The sequence below is a fragment of the Sorex fumeus genome, unplaced genomic scaffold (genome assembly GCF_029834395.1).
Source record: "Sorex fumeus unplaced genomic scaffold, SorFum_2.1 ptg000072l, whole genome shotgun sequence".
Classification (NCBI taxonomy): domain Eukaryota; kingdom Metazoa; phylum Chordata; class Mammalia; order Eulipotyphla; family Soricidae; genus Sorex; species Sorex fumeus.
Window position 1 is genome coordinate 45,443,811 of NW_026606129.1, and position 21,040 is coordinate 45,464,850.

Below are 21,040 nucleotides of genomic sequence, written 5' to 3' on the forward strand. Positions count from 1 at the left end.
TAATAGTGAATTACAGTTATCAATTGATGCCTTGCATCTCCTTTTTAAAGCTGATTCCCAGGTACTTCATTCTTTTGAATATAACTATAAATAGGACTATTTTGGTTATATTCTAATCTGTTTTTGCATATATGCAACTGAATTCTTTACATTGACTTTATAGCATGTCACTTACTATTTTCTTTCCTGATAGTATTTATTGTTCCTAGTAGCATTTTAGTGGAATCGTAAAGGTTTTCTATATAAATTATTATAGTGTCTGCAAAACAGTGGTAGTTGAATTCTTCTTTTCCATGTGGAAACCTACTTCTTTTACTTGCCTTCTTGCTACAGCTAAAACTTCTAATAGAATCAATGGCTGAATAAATAGCAGTACTCCTACCTTCTAATAGCATCCCAGGTGCACTGAAAATAATATACATTATGATGGGGGGGGATGTAGGAAATGTCTATTAAGTGCAGTTTATACAACTCCTCCCTTAAGGCTGGTGTGTTCCCACTGATGTTCTGTTCATTTTTCAGAATGGGATGTTATTATACTAATAATAATTGCATACAAATCTTAGGAATAAACATTGTGCTTTATCACTATTTTTAGGCCAGTCTGTAAATTGCTTTATATATTTTGATGCCACTTCATTTGGTACATATATGTTAATGAATATCAAGCCCTTTTGATATACTTGATCCCTTAATCATAAGAAAATGTCTATCCCTATCTTTTATAACCCTTTTCAGTTTTTTTTTCTTTCAAGAATTTATTCATTGTATTTAGTACCCCATCTTTCACACTGCAGTCGTAATGTGAGGATTTTACTTTCTCTAACAAATATGTACAATCAAATCCCTTTTCTTTAGGTCATAAAACCCAACCACATAGATTAGGTGATTTATATTATATTTGTTTTTGGACAAAGACAGGAGTTGGGTCATACCATGGCAGTGCTTAGAGTTTACTCTTGGCTCTGTGTTCAGAGGACACTCCAGGTAGTACACGGAGAACTATATGTGATGCTGAGGATTGAACTAAGGTCAACCACATGTAACCCCTTTCAGTTTTAAGACTAATTTATCTAAGTACAGCCATCCTTGCCATTTTTAGGTTATTGTTTGCCTGAGTGCTTGCTTCCCAAACTTTTACTTTAAGTCTGTATTCATCATGAAAGTTCAAGCGAGTCTCCTGTAAGAAGTAAAATGTGGGGTTTTGTTTCTGGATCCATCTTACTACTCTAGTCTTCTACTGGTGAGGTCAGGCCACTGATGTTTAGAAATTTATTAATAAAAAAGAATCTGCTGCCCTTTTTCTATAAGGACTCGATATTTTTATATGTTGTCTTTCTTTGTTCTACTTTCTCCCCTGTACTTTGATGTTGCCTCTCTACAGTGATCAGGTTCCAGGTGTCCCTTCTTATGTGTTTCTTCTAAGTAATTTTGCTTGAAAGTTAGTATTTTTTAGTACTTCATGAGTACTAAGCAAGCCAGAGCAACAGTACAGGAGGTAGGGTGCTTGTCTTGCACACAGCTGACCTGGGTTCAATCACCAGCACCCCATATGGCCCCCTGAGCACCACCAGTATTTAATACCTGAGTGCAGAAACAGGAGTAATCCCTGAGTATCACTGGGTATGACCCAAGCATGACTCATTTTAAATTCAAAGCAAGTAGATGGTGACCCAAAAACAAAAACAAAAAGAACTAAGCCACAAGTCATTTTAAATTTAAAACAAGTAAATCTCAAATTAATTCCAAGAGATCTCTATATTACTCTCCTTCTTTTCCACATTTTGATTTTGAAATATTGGTTATCTTTTGCTCAAGCGGGCCCAGTAACGTCTCCATTGGAGACTTTGTTGTTACTGTGTTTGGCATACCGAATAAGTCACGGGGAGCCTGCCAGGGTTATCTTTTGTAGAATATCCGGTGCTAAACTCGAAGAGCCAGTTTAGTGGCCGTGAATTACTCTGTTGTTTATCTGAAAAGCTCTTTATCATTCTAATCAAAATGATAACCTAGTTGGACTGGATGGTGGCTTTCAACCACCAGACTGCACAAGAAAAGCTATTGCATCTTAACACAGTGGTTTTCAACTACAGTTTCTAGGGTTGGTGCCAGTTCACTGGTGTTAATGATAGAAACCACAAGAATAACATACTCTTGAAAAGAGACTTCTTCGTTCAATTTTTGAACAAAGATTCCCTTCTGGTCTGTTAAGTTTTGACTAAGAAAATCTACTGTCTTATGAGAGTTCTCTTATATGTCACTATCTGCTTTTCTCTTCATGCTTTTAGAATTCTGTCTTTTATTTTGGCCATTTTTACTACATCATGCCTTAGCGTGAAACTTAAGCTCATTTTGCTTGAAATTCTTTAATATTCCTGGATCGAGGTATCTCCTTTCTGGCAAAGGTCTCAGCTATTACCTCTTCAAATAAGAATTCCACACTTTTTTCTCTTCTCCTTCTATAATCCTACAATATGAATGCTGATTCCCCCTAAGTCTGTTCCCTAAATATTTCTCCCAGCTTCCCTCCAGGATCACACTCTTGTGAGGCTTGTGCTCTACTGCTAAAACACATGAGCCCCATAAATACCTTAGATTATTACCTTCATGTTTTTAGAATTCTTTGCTTCTGTTCTTTTTTTGAAATGACTTCCTCCACCTTGTTCTTGAGTTCATTAACTCAACCTTTGAATCCTGCCATTTTGCTGTGGAGCCCCTCCACTGCAATCTAGGGTTCCCTGGTTTCTGTGTCTGTTCCATACTTCGTTGAGGTTCTCTTCCACTGATTTCCTCACTGAAATGAGGATCATTAGGACTGCTCCTTTGAAGTCTTCATCTAAGATTTTAGAAGACTTGAATGTACTTGAAGTTCTTCCCAGGCTTTTGCCCACATCTGACCCTGCTAGTGAATCCCTCCAACTTCTTCACGATGCCGGGTATTATGCTAAAGCCGGAGGCAAGGGTCACGTCCAAGCAGGTCCAGGCAGGGACCAGGGATTCAGTTAAAAACTCCAGCCACTTACTGTGGGTGTGATTTTGTGTGAAAGGGTCAAATGATCACCAGAAACTGGTGGGCACAACAGTACCAAGGCTGAGTAAGCCTGAACAGTGATCTACAGTTCATAGTACCCAGCAGTGGATGTGGCATGAAAGTCTAGTGAAACTGGACAGCACGTGTGAGAGCCCAAAAGCAGCTTCAATACTAAACAGACCTGCATGGTTAGCAGGGACTTATATCTGCAAGCACCTAGCAGCAACTGTAATGCTAAGGTCTTGTGGATTGGGGTAACACATTGTGGTGTGCGGTAGGAAGAGTTTTGTGGGGCCTATAGCACCAAGTTTGAGTGGTGTGGACTGCATCCAAATGGTCATAATCACAGTGACCTGAACAGAAACCAGAAGTTCTAACTTGCAAGTGCCATGGGCACTTACATGGCAAGTTCAAACAAGCATTGGTGTGATATGGTGTTCAGAATTTCCAGGGTCCAGGGATACCTGTGCACCAACTTTGAGCAGGAATGAATGGCAACCAGGAAAGTGCATCACAAGTGACTACTGGTTGCTTGGTGCCACTTTCTCACAGGCTAGGGTGGCCTGGGGCACAGGATGGGAATGCTGGGGACTGGGGAGTCAGGGTGGGGCAGCTATGCACCAGATTTGAGCAGACCCAGGTCAAATCCCAGGTCAAATCCCAGGTCAAATCCCTGGGTCAAAACCCAGGTCTTTAAATAGATTGATTTAAAGGTATAACAGAAGGAGGCTGTAAAGACCAAAAATATGTTAGTGAAAAATGAGTTACTATAAAATTGTATTAAGTTTTTTAGTAAGAGGAAAGAAAGAAAAGCCTCAGTAAGTTATTTATATCTACTAAGAAAAAATAACTGCATTAGAATGTGCAATGGTGATGTTAATTGAATGACTTACATAATGATTTTCCTGGGTACAACTTGGCTTGGGGATAACCAGGTATCATTTTTTCCTCTCTGGCTCTAAGATTTTCAAGTTCATATTTGATAATGAATTGACATTCTGCCATTGTGAGGAAATCATCATTGTCATCTAAAATCAAACAAAATGCCAGGTTATTTTCTCAGTAATGGTCAAAATTAAGTAATAATACTTAATCTGGGATAAAAAATAATGATATAAACAATAAATAACCAATATATAAGAAGTAACTGAAGTACAAAGCTGGTAAATTAGAACAGAAAGCTGCACGAATATTTTAAAATAAAAATTGTTATTCTTTCATATAATTCTCTAATTACTGTAATAGCTATATGACATGCTATAAGCATCCAAACAAATATACCCTCTGGAACTTATTTTGTACCAAAGAACATATGTAAAATATTTCTAAATTCTAAGAATACTTGTAAGTAGGAATGGAATTAAAATTTGCAGATATGACCAATATCTCTTTCAAACTCTTAAGTCCAGGCTATCTGTTCTGGAATGGAACCTCTTACCCATAAATGAGGAATAAGATATTGAGAACAAAACAGTATTTATGTGAGATAAATTTTATATTGCTTGTTTATTCACTAAGATTAAAAAAAAAAGTCTAGAGTGAGTAAATCTGATAAAGTCTAATCATATCTTCTAATTCTAAAAGCCCCAAAGGAACCAGTTATATTCTCTTTTATGTTATTTTTATTTTTATGATTTGGGCAGTGCTGAGAATCAAAACCCAGAATCACATATATGCAATGCAAGTGCCCAACAGCTGAGTCACATTCCCAGCCCACTTGTTTATTTCTCAAGCCAGATATTGCACCCTGATATTAGAATCACTCTGACCTTATTGGCTCTTGCCAGAAACTATTTAATTCGGAAATCCCCTTGTGTCCAGAAGAGAACAAGAGAAAAGTTCTACCACCAAAAGGATTTTCTAGTACACTGAACTATTACTGTGTTTCTTACTACAAGATTTTTCTCCACCAAGTCTGTGAATAGCCACCATCCTGGGAATTAGAATATTAGAATTAGGTTGCACACATCATTCTCATTAATGTTCTTCTATTCCAAAAGTGGCACATAAATGCCTGTGGACCAAATATGATGGATACCACTTAGTTTTAAAAATCAAATTTTATTGACACATCACCTGACCATTCCTTTTTGTCTAAGGTTGCTTCAGTTCTACAATGGAAGTATTGAATAACTATAACAAAGATAACACAATCCAGAAAGCCTAAAATATTTATTATCTGAACATTTAGTCAAATATCTGCTGATCCCAGAACTCACTATCAAAAACTTATTTATGATAAATTGATCCAGATACAATCAAGGAATCTTGGGACTTACCATCAAAACCTTTGAAGTTATGTCGAGTTTCATAGGTGAAGGCTCTCATGGAACTGTCATTGCATTCTTTTACTAATCCCAGTGCTTCTGCTCCCAGTAACAATCTTATCTTGGAGGCGCCAACAAGATACAAATTCTGATGTTCAAGTGTTTCTTTCTCATACTTATTTAACAAGGGTCTAAATAAGAGTTGGGCACCTTCAAAAAGGAAAAAGTAAACATAATCTCAGAGAGAGACAAAAATGTCAAAGATGAAAATCTGCTAAAGTAAATATTTCGATACTGGTTTTGAAGGAAAATTAACTACATTAATAATTTAAAGCTAGCTTCCAAATAAATAAGAAATTTTTGCTGATCATTGAACAGTGCTGCGGTTAAACTACCCTTCTCCTGCAAAATCAACGATCCAGAGAGCGTGGGCCAGAGGTAGCACTGGGGTTACTGGGGTTAAGGAGCTTGCTTTGCATGCAGCTGACCCTGGTTTGATCCCCGGCTTACAAGTTACTCTAATTAGAAGTAATCACAGAACAAGAATTCAATAGGTATTAGCTCTCAGGTATAAAATCCACACTGAGTAAAATTATGGTGGAGGCCAGGGACATTGTGGATTACATTCCTCGTCTGGCTGTGACCCTGAGTTTGACCCCTGGCACTCCTCAAAACATGGAGCAAAGTGATATAATTTCTAAATATGAAAGTAACATCAAAATTTAAGAACACTGGTGCTAGGGAGATGATTCTACAGGCTGGAGCACACACCTTGAATAGGCGAGACACTGAATCCGATCCCTGACACCATATGGTCACGGTATCCTGGTGGACCTGGGTCACCAGAGGGGTGGTCACTGGGCCCAAGCACCTAATCACCTATCACTGGGAGAGGGCACCAGACCAGGCTCCTGAGCATTACTGGGGAGTATCCAACAAACATTTTTAGAAAATTAAAATTTAATCTAAAATTTTTAAATTTAAGATTTAAAATAAGTTAAAATAAAGTAGCACAGCGTGTAAGGCGTTCGCCTTACAAGCGGCCAACATGGCCGACCCGAGTTCGATTCCTCCGCCCCTCTCGGAGAGCCCGGCAAGCTACCGAGAGTATTCGATATGCCAGACACAGTAACAACAAAGTCTCCAATGGAGATGTTACTGGGCCCGCTCGAGCAAATCGACGATCAAAATAAAGTATCCCAGGGTTTTTTTTTTTCTTTTGGCTTTTTGGGTCACACCTGGCAATGCACAGGGGTCACTCCTGGCTCTGCACTCAGGAATTCCCCTGGTGGTGCTCAGGGTACCATATGGGATGCTGCAAGGTTGGCCACATGCAAGGCAAATGCCCTACCCACTGTGCTATCTGTCCAGTCCCAATATTTTAGTTTTCAAAAGTCACAAATGTAACACAATTACACTGGACTATAACGAAATTTGTTTTGTTTTGTTTTCTGTTTGTTCTGGGGCCACAACTGGCAATGCTCAGGGGTCACTCCTCACTCTGCACTCAGGAATCACTTCTGGTGGTGCTCAGGGGGACCATATGGGGTGCCAGGGATCAAACCCAGGTCAGCCCTGTGCAAGACAATCTCTTTACCCACTAAACTATCTCTTCAGCCGCTATAACAAAATTTTTGAATGTTAAATACTAAATAATAAAAAGCAATATAATTTTCAATGATTTTTCCCAAGAAATGTGTACATTCAATCACATTTAATGCCATCATTCTTAAACAGTATCCCCGAATATGAAAAGCACATGATGTGATTTGATGCATTACAAATATCCTTTAAAAGATCAATTGGGGGGAGTAATTTTTTTTTCCATTTCAAAATTTCCTATTTAGGCCTCTTTCCTACTTTACATTTCTATAAACGTTTCCCTCATGAAATCACTGTGCATGCATCAAATCCTATTCTGGCATCTCTTGCTTGGAAAAACCCAAACTAACACAGTGAGTGTTTGGTAAAACATTTTTTGCAAACATTTTTAGGGGAGTATAAATTAATGTAACTTTATGGAAAGCCATCTGTCAATACTTGTTTGGAAAAACAGCAGGCTCCCATATCTCTCTAACCCCAATTTACCTTTCCTGAGGCAACAACTAGCAAATAGTTCAGGATAATAAATACCTTTGTTATTTGTTTTCATGTAATCCAACATCCTTGAAAGCCATCTCCTTCCTTTCACTTCCTCCCTTCCTAATACTGATTTATAGCCAGTGTCTGAGAACAAGGTTCACATGTCAGTTACCAGCCCACACCCACCATCCAAGAATCCTCCACCAAAGATCACTGGACACCCTCTGTCCTTTGCAGTCACCACTTTCTAGGAACTTCAGTTCTCAGCAGCGCATTATTCATTTTTAAGTTTGATGCCTTTGGAAGAGATGAATGCCTTTTTCTTTTCCTCAAAATTCATGTTTTCTAGCCACCACTCCCATCACCTGATTTAACAATATAGCTGCATCACCTTCTTTGTTTCACCAGCTGTATTTTCTTTATGACGATCTGTTATTGATAGCTTAGCCTCAACGGTGCTGATTTATTTTTCTTACAATTTTCCTTTTACCCAAAAATTGATTTCTTTTTTTTTGCATGGTTTGTTATATAGCTATTGATAATTCAACCCCCCCAAACTCTCCATCCACAGTCTCCCTCCCCTCCCCGTACACTGAAGTACTCTTATCTGTATCATCTTCATAAGAGACCTCCTCTTCATTCTGTCCTCATGCCTAGTCAGAAGATAGATAGGTTTCCTCTCAGAAATAAAGATGCTATACTACCTCCTTCTGAATTCCAGTATTCCCATTAAGAAAATTGTTACTAGGCCAAATAGAGTATGCAAGAAAGGAGTTTGCCTTACACACTGCAAACTCTGCTTCAATCCCTGGCAATACAGATGGTCCCCTGAGTACCTGCAGGGTCATGCACCACCAGGGTCACTTCCGAGAGCCAGAAATAGTACCTGAGCACCGCCAAGGGTAGGCCAATTCTTCCCTGACCCATGCAATGAAGTCCTGATTTTTCTCTATTTGACCTATATTCTTTTTTTTTTCTGGAAGTGTGTTTTCTTCACCACAAATTCTGATAACTTCCAGTGAGATGCCATTCTCATCCACAGTGCTGGGACCCTTTCAGTCTGAAAAATCATCACACCACCTTCCGATTTGATTGGATAATTTCTTCTTTTCCATCTTCTCCATTCCCTTTCTAGAATTTCTTTTAAAACCAGAGTAACTACTTGCAGAAGTCTAAAGTATTTTATTGGAGGAGAGTTCCCATTAACATTCCAGTGATGCAAGAACAAGTGCAGTGTCTGAGGAAGAGCAACTACAGTGTATCCCAGTTTTGTCTTTCACCCATTGCTTGGTTTTTCCAGGGAGACATGAGGATGGGAAGGGGAGGCAGCGTCCTACACTGCTGGAACAACCATAACAGGAATCTCAAAAAAGGTACTCTGAATCTTTTGTAAGGGAGTAAGAGGAATATTCGTGTTTATCTTTACTCTTTACCTCAACTCTTCCAGACTCCAGTTACAGTGACAGCATTTTGTTGTTCTTGTTGCTGTTTTTAAAGACATAAATCCACACTGACAAAAGTATCACTCTTTTGGGAGTCAAAAACTGATAAACAGTAATTAACTTCTCAGACTTGGCAGGGGAGAACACTGAGATGCAATTTGGTTTGCACTTTAGAATACTCCCAAAGATTCAGGAATTAGTGGCAGTAATCAGTGCCAAGGGAGGTGGGAATAAAGTGGGTACCTAGAGAAAAGAAGAGTAAGATCTATTTAAGAAACAGAGCCCTGGGTCCCTTTCATATTCCTACAGAAGACTCTTCTTATTTGTCTCTGGAGAGGGTAAGACACAGGAATTTTGTCATGGATGCAGTTAATGACAGATTCTGCCTGAAAGTAAGCTACTGGCTGAGTAGAGGTACCTATGCCCTCTCCCCCACCAACCACATACCTAATTCAATGTATAAAACTGAATTGAAATAATCTCAGAAAGGGCTTAAGTAATCTTTATTGGGAAGGGGTGTGTGTTGGGGGAGGTGGGGATAGGGGAAATCTGACTAATCCAAGACAAACCTATGAAGGAGCAGAAATTCAGTTGCCCAGAGAAAAGGATCTAGCTAGACTAACTTTTATTAGAGTCATTTCTAAGGAGCTCTACCTAAACTTCCAAACTCCCACTTTTTTTTTTTTATCCTTTTACAAACCCTTTCTTCATGGAGCCAGAGAAATAATCCAGGGGTTAAGTTAAAGCTCTTGCCTTGCCTGTGGCTGACCCCAGTTCAATCCTAGCATCTGCCATATATATATGGCTCCCCAGGAATCACCAGGAGAGATCCCTTGGCACAGTGCCAGGAGTAAGCCCCAAGAACTGATGGGAGCAGCCTGAAAACCAAAACCCAAAACACACCAAAAAAGAACCTCGTTATGCAACAGGAGTTTACAAGAAAATATCACTAATGCTTTCTGTGCCTGTAAAACTGGGGAGATCCTGGGCTGGCTTGATTCTCTTCTGAAATCCCTCAATAAAATGCTTTGATGTCAATGTCCCCACGGCCCCCCAAAATGGTTAAGTATCCAAAAAAAAAAAAAACCTCACATAAAGAAAAAAATAGTTACAAGCTATACATTATGCAGAAGAAAACTAAAAGTAAAAATACAAAAGCTGTGAAAAGTTAGATCTATATCAATCAAGGCTAAGATAGTAGAAAATAATCAGAAAGAAAAGCAGTTCTTATCAAGTGAAAATATGAGAGCAAAATTTAAAAATGCAATGAAAGGATTAGAAGATAATTATAATTCTCTAGAAAGTGGAGCAGAAAGGCAAAACATTCCTTCAGATTTAATATTTGAAAAAAAATTTAATTAAAAACTAAAATTTTTTTAAGTATCATTTTTAAGAAAGCAGTTTAGGGGTCCAGAGAGATAGTACAACGGGTAAGGCACTTGTCTTGAACACAGCAGACTCAGCTTTGATCCCCGGCATCTCAAATGAGCCCACCGGAAAGGATTCCTAAGTGCAGAACCAGAAATAAGTCCTGAGAACTGCTGGGGAAGAAGGAAGAAGAAAGAAGAGAAAAGGAGGAAGGAAGAAGGAGGAGGAGAAGGAGGAGGAAGGAAGAGAGGAGGAGGAGGAGGAAGGAAGAGAGGAGGAGGAGGAGGAGGAGGAGGAGGAGGAGGAGGAGGAGGAGGAAAGAAAGCACTTTAGCTTATGCTTACAATAAATACCTTTTAAAAAAAAAAGAATTTAGGGTCAGAGAGCGATAGTACAGAAGTTAAGGCACTTGCCTTGCAAACAACTACAGCTGGGACAATGGCTCAAATTCTGGCACCACTCATTGTCCCCCGACCACCACCAGGTATGGCCCCTGAGCACAGAGCCAGGTGTGGTCGAAAATAAACAAATAAATAAAGCAAAATGAAAAAGAATCTAAATTGGGTTCTTAAAACAGAATCTACATGCTTACGGATTTAGTAAAGTTTCAGGTGTTGCTTTGTGTCATTTCATGAAATGTTAACTCCCTATAAAAGGCTCTCACAGGTCTAGACCCCATTTGGCTCTTCGGAAGAAAGCCAGCTTCAGCTTGTTCTATAAAATCATTCCTCACCACCGAAGTGTCATCACCTCCCTCCCTTTACTTTTATAACAAGTCAATGAATGATTCATTTTATTTTGTTTTTTTCCTTTATGGGTCACACCTGGCGATGCACAGGGGTTACTCCTGGCTCTGGAATTAGCCCTGGCGGTTCTCAGGGGACCATATGGGATGCTGGGAATCGAACCTAGGTCAGGCCAAGGCAAACCTAGGTCAGGCTGCAAGGCAAACGCCTTACCAGCTGTGCTATTGCTGCAGCCCCAAATGATTCATTTTAAAGTATCATGCTCAGTCAACTTTGGGACCGCTCTTCATTAGCTTTCATTTCTGTAACTTCAATTTCTAAGAACTGGTACGGTCTCCTTAACCCTGCTACCTATAAAGGTTAATATCCATGTAGGTAGAAACTGAACTTATCTCTCCCTTAGCACCCTAAGTGCTGTACAAAGAGCACCCTCAGACATAGTTCACTGACTTGACAGGTTTTTCTTAAGCAACAACTATCCACAAGTTACTGTACTAGGCAGAATTTATAGGTGTGAACAAAATCACTCAGGTTGCAGACAGAGACCTACAGTCTAATGTTGACTTAAGACCTTCTTTCAAGTCCTAGATAAATTAATAAAGATCAAAAAATCTGCGCCTTTGCTTTTGAAATACAGCAATGAAAAATCTATAAAGCATCTCTGAAAACAAACATTTAGTCACTAACCATGACTAATCCTGAGTAACACTGATTTCACTCACCTCCGTCTTTCTTTTTAGCAATAATTCTGTTCTTCAGCCATTCTTTGGTTTCTTCTTTGACATCCTGAGCAAGTTCTATGACTGCCAAAGGGGTGAAAGAACTTTGAGAAGTATCCAACGCTGACAAGGTCACTTTCATCTTTGACAAACTTGCTGATAATTAAAAAGTAAGCATGGGTTATTATAGAAAAGAGAAATATATAGACTATTTTTATTTTTTTGCACTTTTCTCTATCACACCCAGCTCTTGCTTCTAAGTGAGAAGAAAAGTCCTCTTGACCCAGAGGGGTCCTATGCCAGCCTCAACTAATAGTTGAAAAAGCACATGTGCAAGCCAGACCCCTCAGGAAGACCCATGAAACACTGCCTTTTGCCAGAAGCAGCTCGGAATTCAGGACATGGAGACATGTACACTCACACAAAATGGAATAAAAAGGCATTTACAAATGATGTAAAATCTGAAAAGGATTTAGAAGAATAAATAGGACTTTATTAGATTGACAATGTGTGACATTCAAAATAGAATAAATAGTATTCCCTTACAAAATAATGATGGGGGGGGGGCTGGAGCGATAGCACAGCTGGTAGGGCGTTTGCCTTGCACGCAGCTGACCCAGGTTCGATTCCCAGCATCCCATATGGTCCCCTGAGCACTGCCAGGAGTAATTCCTGAGTCCACAGCCAGGTATAACCCCTGAGCAACGCCAGGTGTGACCCAAAAAAGCAAAGAAAAAAAATGCTGATGGGAACTGGTCGACAGTCTCAGAAATACAAGAACTAGGTCTGGCTACAGCATTATCTAAGTAGGAAGGATATGAATAAGCTAGAATCAAACCCAGACCCCTGGAGGCAAGGAAACCAGGTTTTATCCAAGGAACAATGGGAATCAACAAATCATTATGGGCAGGGAATTGACAAAGACCTATTTCATGTCACAGTATGGAACTACTGTCCCCAGTATCAGCTCCTCTCCTGATGTCCCCAAACTTCTCAGTGATAACTGATTTGTTACCAAGATTGAAAAATAACTGAACATATGTTGCTAAGGCCTAACTAACTGCCTCCCTCTGAGATGTTTCTCATTGGTGGAGTGACAGTACAAGGGTAAGGAGTTGCCATGCATGAAGCTTACTCGGCTAGATCCCCAGCACCTTCTACGGTTCCTTGACCACCACTGGGAATGATCCCTGAGCACAGAACCAGGATTAAGCTCTGAGAACCACTGAGTAAGTATGAGTGTGGCTCAAAAAACCCACCCATCTCCCTAAATAAATGTTTTTCATGTGAAAATGTTGAATCCATTGATTTTCAATTAGAGTAGTTTCCAGACTTTAGATTTAACTTTGAACTTTATGTAAGTTTTAATGATTCCAAAGTACAAGTGCAAATTAAGTCTTGAGAAAATTCACAAAAGGTGTAACTAACACCACAGGACACCTTTCCTTCCTCTGGGGGAAATCATGCCAGGAATGATTTCTGGGCACAGAGCCAGAAATAATCTCCGAACACTGCAAGTGTGTCCCACTGTGCCCCCCCCCCCAAAAAAAAAAACAAAATTAAAATCAGTCTTAGGCTCATTCTCTACACTGAAAACTGGCTCACATCTCAACCTTCAACCTTGGATTTTCACCCTTCTGGAGAAACCCATGGTCTCTCCTATCCCTTTCTCCCTCCCTCCCCCGTTAATTTGTTAATTACTTAATTTCTTTAAGTAATTAAAATATAACATTATTTTACCTCACTAAAACAAAGGAAAAATAATACAGGAGCCAGAGCAGGTAGGGCATTTGCCTTGTATGAAGCATCCCATATGGTCCCCCAAGTCCATCAGGAATGGTCCCTGAGCATAGAGCCATGAGTAAGCCCTGAGTATGGCCGGGTGTGACCCATAAACAAAATAAACAAATAAACAAACAAAAAAATCAAACTGATCAATCAGATCCAAGTTGTCTGGTTTGGACAGATCAGATTTTGCTTTTCTCTCAGAGTTTAAGTTTTGTTTTGGACAATGTGTGTATTATAAATCAATACTGAATAAAAATTATACTACAAATACATCAGGAAGGCTATTAACACCAACCAAATCAAAAGATAGTATGCCAGTCTCTACAAAGGAAACAAACACAAAACAAAGAGCTAATAATGTGGCCAGGAATTATATAGAGTGACAGAACAAAAGCACATAGCCATTAGAGCTCTGGGAACTCACAATGTGTAAAAGTTTAAGATCAAGCATATTCTACACAGGGAACTAACATGTGTAAAATCAATGAAGCAAGAACAAAGACACACAGGAGAACAGGACTAGCCTGACCAGAGTGGAGGGACATCTTCTTAAAAGCTGCAACTGTAGCACTACAGCACTGTCCTCCTGTTGTTCATCGATTTGCTCGAATGGGCACCAGTAACATCTCCATTGTGAGACTTGCTGTTACTATTTTTGGCATATTGAATACGTCACAGGGAGCTTGTCAGGCTCTGCCATGTGTGCAGAGTATGCCGTGCGGGATACTCTCGGTAGCTTGCCAGGCTCTCCGAGAGGGATGGAGGAATCGAACCCGGGTTGGCCACGAGCAAGGCAAACGCCCTACCCTCTGTGCTATCACTCCAGCCCTGCAACTAATTAAAGATAGAAAATTCTACGCTTATGTCAGACCTGAGAGCTAGTCAGGAGACATATGTAGCTTTCTGAGCAGAGAGAGGATCAGCTTTGTGGCCAAGTGATATGCACCTCAATAAGGAAATGTAATAGGCCAGAATAAGTTGTGGGGGGAGGCTTGTAGAGAGGGGGTGTTCAAGATATTCTTTCAACTCCCCTGAACTTTCTTAACTGTTTATAAAGAAAAATTTGGAAACAAGCCAGTCTACCTATATATTCCAGAAACTTAGCAGCAGTATCTTTAAAAAGGAAACTGCAAATACACAATTCCCTGAAATAGCAAATACACAACTCCCCGAAACTTTTCATAATGGAAAACTGGGGAACATGTTGATTTACCAATGGACTAGACTACAGAGGCTTAGCAGCAGCTTATTTTAAAAAGGAATGAGCAAACAATCAACATTTATTATGGTCCAAGCCATGACAGAACGCAAAAATACAAAAGTACAGAGGGCTTACATCTTACTCTTGAAGAGCCAGGTGCAAAACAGCAGAAGCAAAAGTGTGCACTGAATAAAAGGGTAGGTATAACACAAAGGCCCTAAGATAGCGGCAGCCTGAAGGGGGGAACTACCTGCCAGCAAAGGGGAGTCACAAATAAGACTGCCTTTGATTTAAAAAAAAAAAAAACTAAATGAATCCAAGCTTTCTAACACTGAGAAGTAGCTAAGATGTGTGCCCTTCCTTCCTGAGAAATGCTTGCAGAGCTATAAATTTTCCCCTTAACACGGCTTTCACTGCATCTCCTAGGTTCTGGTAGCTCGTGTCTTCATTCTCATTTGTTTCCAGATATCTTTTGATTTCGTCCTTGCCTTCCTTCCTGACCCACTCGTTGTTCAACACTGAGTTGTTTAATTTTCAGATGTTTTATTTGGTTCTCCGTGCCGGTGTGTGATTCACTTCTATTCTCAGTGCATCGTGGTCTGAAAAGATTGTTGACACTATTTCGATCTTCCTGATTCTATTGAGGTATGTTTTGTGTCCCAGCGCATGGTCTATTAAAAATATGGAACGCTTCACAAATTTGCGTGTCATCCTGGCGCAGGGTCCATGCTAATCTCTGTATCGTTCCAATTTTAGCACATGTGCTGCCGAAGCGAGCACGAGAAGTAGTTAAGATGGAGACAATGTCCAGCAGGGCATATTTAGACATACATCAAAGATCAAAGCTTCTCAGCACTTACAAATCACCTGATGTGAGTAATAAAGAGATCACCCATTCATGAATACCAGGGCATAGAGCAATCTCTCAGAGATGCTAGTACCATTTTCAATCAAAACATGTATATGTAAAGAACATCTAGAAATTCACAGTAAGGATTTGCTCACTGGTTATTCTCACGTGGGCATAGTATGTGCTTTTCATTACTACATAAGACACAGCTTTAAAAGGTTCCTCTTACCTAAGAAAGTGTTGCTGCCTTTGACATACAAGAGTTCTTAGAAATCTTCAGGGGAGAAAACAAAAAGCTGAAATTACAAGTCACAAAAATACAAGTAACCAAAGCACATTTGAAACAATACTCAAAGCTATTAATAAAATAAATGTGTAACAAGATACTTTACTCTTTTCAGATTTATAAAAGTTGAAAGAATCCATTGTGACAGATACAGAATGAGGTCCCTCATATGTGGTTTATAAAGAAACATAGTAAGGAAACAATGCCCGAAAGCAACAGAAACTGAGAATTGGTCTTTAGCAGGAAGCATATCACTGTACGGGGGTTGAGAGGACAGGACTGGAGCAGAAGGTTGTAAGGGGACACTGGGACAAAGGTGGAGGGTAGCTGATACTTGGTGGAGGGTGAGGTGTTGGACTGTTTTATGAATGAAATCCTGCAATTGTCAATATTGTAAATCACAGTGCCTAGAATGAAATTAGGGGAGGGGAAAATCCATTCTGACATAAGTAGCACTGTAGCACTGTCCTCCCCTTGTTCATCAATTTGCTTGAGCAGGCACCAGTAACGTCTCCATTGTGAGACTTGTTACTATTTTTGGCATATCAAATACGCCATGGGAGCTTGCCAGGCTCTGCCATACGGGTGGGATACTCTCGGTAGCTTGCCAGGCTCCCAGAGAGGGGCGGAGGAATCAAATCCAGGTTGGCCACATACAAGGCAAGCGCCCTGCCCGCTGTGCTATCACTCCAGCATAGGTGTAAGTACAAAACAAAACAAAAGGACTTCACGGTTCCAGTTGGGATCAATCTAAAATCATAAGGAATAATCCAATACACACAAAATTCCAAGACAGCAAAAGGTAGAGTTACTTCCGTGCCACTGTCAATGTCCCTCCTTTCACCCAGATTGGCAAATGACTACATGGCCCAGAGCAGCCAGTTTCTACAAAAGCCCTGGCACAGATCTGTGAATAGCCATCCCAAGCCCTGTTCTTCCTCATTATATTGTTGAACTAAAAAGGGATAAAGAGGAACTAGAAAAGGTGTGGCTATTACATTAGCTATGAAATCACCTACCCCCAGAGGCCATTGTCAGGTAAATCCTGACAATGAGGGCTGAAAAGTGCACCTGAAGAGACACACATCATGAGCTCAACCATTGGGGTGAAGTAGGGCAGAGGGCTAAGGTGCCTTAAGTCACATCAAGTATCAAGAAAAAAACTAAGAGTCCCTTTGTGCTCTTTCGGAGCTTGGGGAAAGAAAAAACAAAGTCAATGAAATTATAAAATTAAGGGCTGGGAAGGAAATGAACTGGGCTATCTTTAGAAATTGCTGACTTCAGACTCAGGAAGAACATGGACCAAAATCACAAAATTAGACTTAGTTCTGAAACACAATGGCAGAACATTAGTGAGAGGGAAAAAAAGTCACTTGGTTAAAGCCAAAAATGAGAGATTTCCTTAGGCCCAAAGTCGTCATTTTAATGTCAGGGCTGAAAGAAAGGGGACAAGGCACCTTGATGCCCTGAGGCATAAGATGATTTAGAGGCACAGTGTTTACCAAAGTGGACAGTACCTTCCCCTACCCAGGGGGAGAGCTGGAGGCAGGCAGCTGCGATGTGAAGTTGGGTGCAACTGAAGGTACTTCTCTCTCTTTCTTTCTTTCTTTCTTTCTTTCTTTCTTTCTTTCTTTCTTTCTTTCTTATTAGTGAACCACCATGAGGTACAGCTACAGTCTTATAAATTTTCGTGCTTATGTTTCAGTCATACAATGCTCAAGTACCCCTCTCTCCACCAGTACCCATTTTCCACCACCAATGTTCCCAGCATCCCTCCTACCACCCCAACCCCATCCCCTCCACCCCACCCCGCCTCTGTGGCAGGACACTCCCTTTTGCTCTCTTTCTCCTTTGGGGTGTTGTGTTTTGCAGTAGAGGCGTTAAGTGGCCATCATGTTCAGTGGATCAACATGGAAAGTATCATGTTAAGTGAAATGAGTCAGAAAGAGGGACAGACAGAAAGATTATACTCATTTGTGGAAAACAAAGTAACGGAAGGTACTTCTTAATTGTTCATTTAAAGAAGGTAGAGTTCTGGTGGAACTGTAGTGGGACATGTAAGTTTGGAAGCCGCTGCTCTGAAACCTCCAATGGTCAGTTACAACAGCAACCTTGCACCATCATTCACTGCCACCCTGAGGTACATAAACTGTGGGGCACAGATGGGAGAATGGAAGATCAGCACCTGGCACACACCCACTGGAATTGTTCCTCCGGGGCCCCTTGGAGGGGAGCGGGCTGAGTTTCCCTCCCCATCCCTACCAGGGTTCCGGCAGCCGAAGACCTCCAAAACTAGCCACCACCATGCTGAGACCACTCTCCACACGCATGAAGGTACCGGCAGAGGAATAAAGGCATGCAGGTCCCGGGGCTGAGATCTCCAAGCCTGCTCGGATCAGGGCTGAGCATCCTCCACCCAGATCCTCCATATTCCAGTAGGCAGGGGTCACACCCACCAACTGGCCCCCTGGCGCCGTGTAATCCCATCAACGGCCAAGACCCAGAGACTATGAAAACCCAGCTCCCGGACATCTTATTATCTCATTCTTACTTTGGACAAACTGGCAGGCTACCGAATGTAACCTTCTCACATGGCAGAGTCTGGCAAACTCCCCATGGTGTATCCAATATGCCAAATACCAGTAACAATGATGGGTCTCATTCTCCTAACCCTGAAAGAGCCTTGAATATGGCACTTTTTAAAAAGTCTCAGGGTTAGGATGAAGGAGACGTTACTGGGGCCTGCTCGAGGCAATCGACGAACAACAGGATGGTCATGACATCGTGATGGTGTTTGCTCTGAAACCTCCAATGGTCAGTTACAACAGCAACCTTACACCATCATTCACTGCCACCCTGAGGTACATAAACTGTGGGGCACAGATGGGAGAGCGGAAGATCAGCACCTGGCACACACCCACTGGAGTTGCTCAGAGGCACAGGTGAGGAGGCTGGCGAAGCACAATCCCTGAGCAACCGATCCCACTAAGATGCAGGAGAAGTGGTGCCACAGAAAAACAGCTGGGCCCAGGGAGGTGGGGCCTAATCTGAGCAGAGGCCACTCTCAGCGAAGGCCACCTCTCACCAGAACTGTCCGGCTAAGTCTATAAGTCTACCCTGAACAGACCAGTCAGGCACAGGGAGAAGAATTCCTCCTCTCACTCACATCTATCAGCACTCCTTACACCAGATACTGCCAAGATTTGTCTTGTTCTCGCTGACATGATGCGAGAAATCGTGCTGTGATTTCTTAGTAGAAATTCTAGGGAGGCAAAGGTTTGCCCGGGTCATAAGGGGTGCCCAAGATACAACTTTTCCATTTTATTTTATTTAGAGCGTGGGCAAAGCTGGAGTTATTTCTGGCTCTGTGCTTAGGAGTGACCTCTTGGCAGTGCTCAGAAAACCATAGGCAGTGCCAATATTAAACCTGGGTGGAGTGCCTGCTAGGCAAGCTCCTTAACCCTTGTACTATCTCTCTGGCCCCATTTTAAAATGAAGACATCTTGGGGCTGGAGCGATAACACAGCAGGTAGGGCGTTTCCCTTACACGCAGCCAACCCAGGTTCGATTCCCAGCATCCCATATGGTCCCCCAAGCAACACCAGGAGTAATTCCTGAGTGAAGAGCCAGGAGTAACTCCTGTACTCCTGTGCATCGCCGGGTGTGACCCAAAAAGCAAAAAAAAAAAAAAAAAAGAAGAAGAAGAAGACATCTGTATCGTAAACTATAATGTCCAAAATGAGAGAGAAAGAGAATGAGAGAGAAGAGAGGTGCCTGGTATAGAGGCTTGTGGGGGGTGGGGGTGCCTTAGAGGGATGGGAGGGAAGCTGGGAAATTACACTGGTGGAGGGATGGGTATTGGAACACTGAAACCCAATCATGAACAATTTTGTAGATAAGTAGATAAATAACAAATAAATAAAATGGAGACAAGGGACAGAGAGATAGTACAGTGGGAAAGGTTCCCTGAATCCCCACCAAGGATGATTCCTGAGTGCAAAGGTATACAGCCGGAGCACAGTTAAAAAAAAACAAAACAAAAACCTAAATTAAAACAAGTTGGTCACACTAAACAAGATCATTGCTCTTTCCTCCAATATATTCAAACAGAAATCAGCATTTAGCTCTTAATTTTGAAGAATTCCCATTGCCAATGCCTAGGACACAAAGTAAGGAGTACTAAGCAAAGACTTTTGGAATCGCTCCTGGTCTGTAACTCCCTGCTTTAGAAATGATCTTTAGGGGCTGGAGCGATAGCACAGCAGGTAGGGCACTTGCTTCGCATTCGGCAGACCCGGGTTCGATTTCCAGCATCCCATATGATGCCCTGAGCATCACCAGGAGTGATTCCTGAGTGCATGATCCAGGAGTAACCCCTGTGCATCACCAGATGTGACCCAAAAAGAAAAAAAACGTAGAAATGATCTATAAAAGAAATAAGATAGAATCTTCCAATTTCGTTAAACTGTACTAATCAGGGCCAGAAAAGGAGATAAATGTGTCCTCCGAAGATATGGTGATTGAATACAAATTTGAGGAAGATGTGTGTTGCCTAAAAGACCTATTTTATTTCTCAGGCCCACACTAGGTCACCCTAGATAGGAGGACATCCAAATCAAAGGAAGTCAGGTAATACCTAAATGCAATACAGGATGTGGATTGAACTCTGGACATGACCAGCATAACTGATGAAATTTGAATAAGGGCCATAGGTTACTTAATAGAATTGCATAGAATTACTTAATAGAAACTGAAAATTTCCATGGTTTCAATAACAATGACAAGGTTATACATATATATTCAAATATATTTGGTGGTAGAGTGCGATTTGGGCATGTATGAGGTCTTGGATCCAAGTCCTGACACCTACCTTCCTCTGGTTTGTTTGTTTTTTAGAAAAAGATAATAAAAATATGTTTTGGGTTGTGGAAACAATATGGAAAAGCCATAACAACAACAAATGTAAACACTTAAGGAAACTCAACGAAGGGCATATGAGAACTCTGTACTATTTTTCAACTTTTCTTTTTTGGGTCACTCCCTGTGATGCAAAGGTGTTACTCCTGGCTCACGCACTCAGGAATTTCTCCTGGCAGTGCTTGGGGGACCACATGGGATGCTGGGAATCGAACCCAGGTCAGTCGCTTGCAAGGTAAACACCCTATCCACTGTACTATCGCTCCAGCACCTATTTTTCAACTTTTAAAAAATAAATCTAAAATTACTTCAAAATAAGCTAATGATTATCTGTTGAAAACAA

General features: G+C 41.0%; 1 protein-coding gene and 1 non-coding gene across 2 annotated transcripts in view; both read right to left on the reverse strand.

The window, feature by feature from the left end:
• ANO10 (anoctamin 10) overlaps positions 1–21,040 on the reverse strand; it is a 176,335-nt gene that overhangs the window by 153,090 nt on the left and 2,205 nt on the right. The window contains exons 2-4 of the mRNA XM_056129389.1: positions 11,659–11,811; positions 5,311–5,508; positions 3,925–4,059 (exon numbers count right to left, since the gene is read on the reverse strand). Coding sequence (XP_055985364.1) covers positions 3,925–4,059; positions 5,311–5,508; positions 11,659–11,797 — 472 coding nt within the window. The 5' untranslated portion in view covers positions 11,798–11,811. The remainder of the gene's footprint in view (positions 1–3,924; positions 4,060–5,310; positions 5,509–11,658; positions 11,812–21,040) is intronic.
• Positions 15,321–15,424, reverse strand: LOC130037923 (U6 spliceosomal RNA). The gene has a single exon (XR_008794510.1). It is a non-coding gene; the product is annotated as a U6 spliceosomal RNA (small nuclear RNA).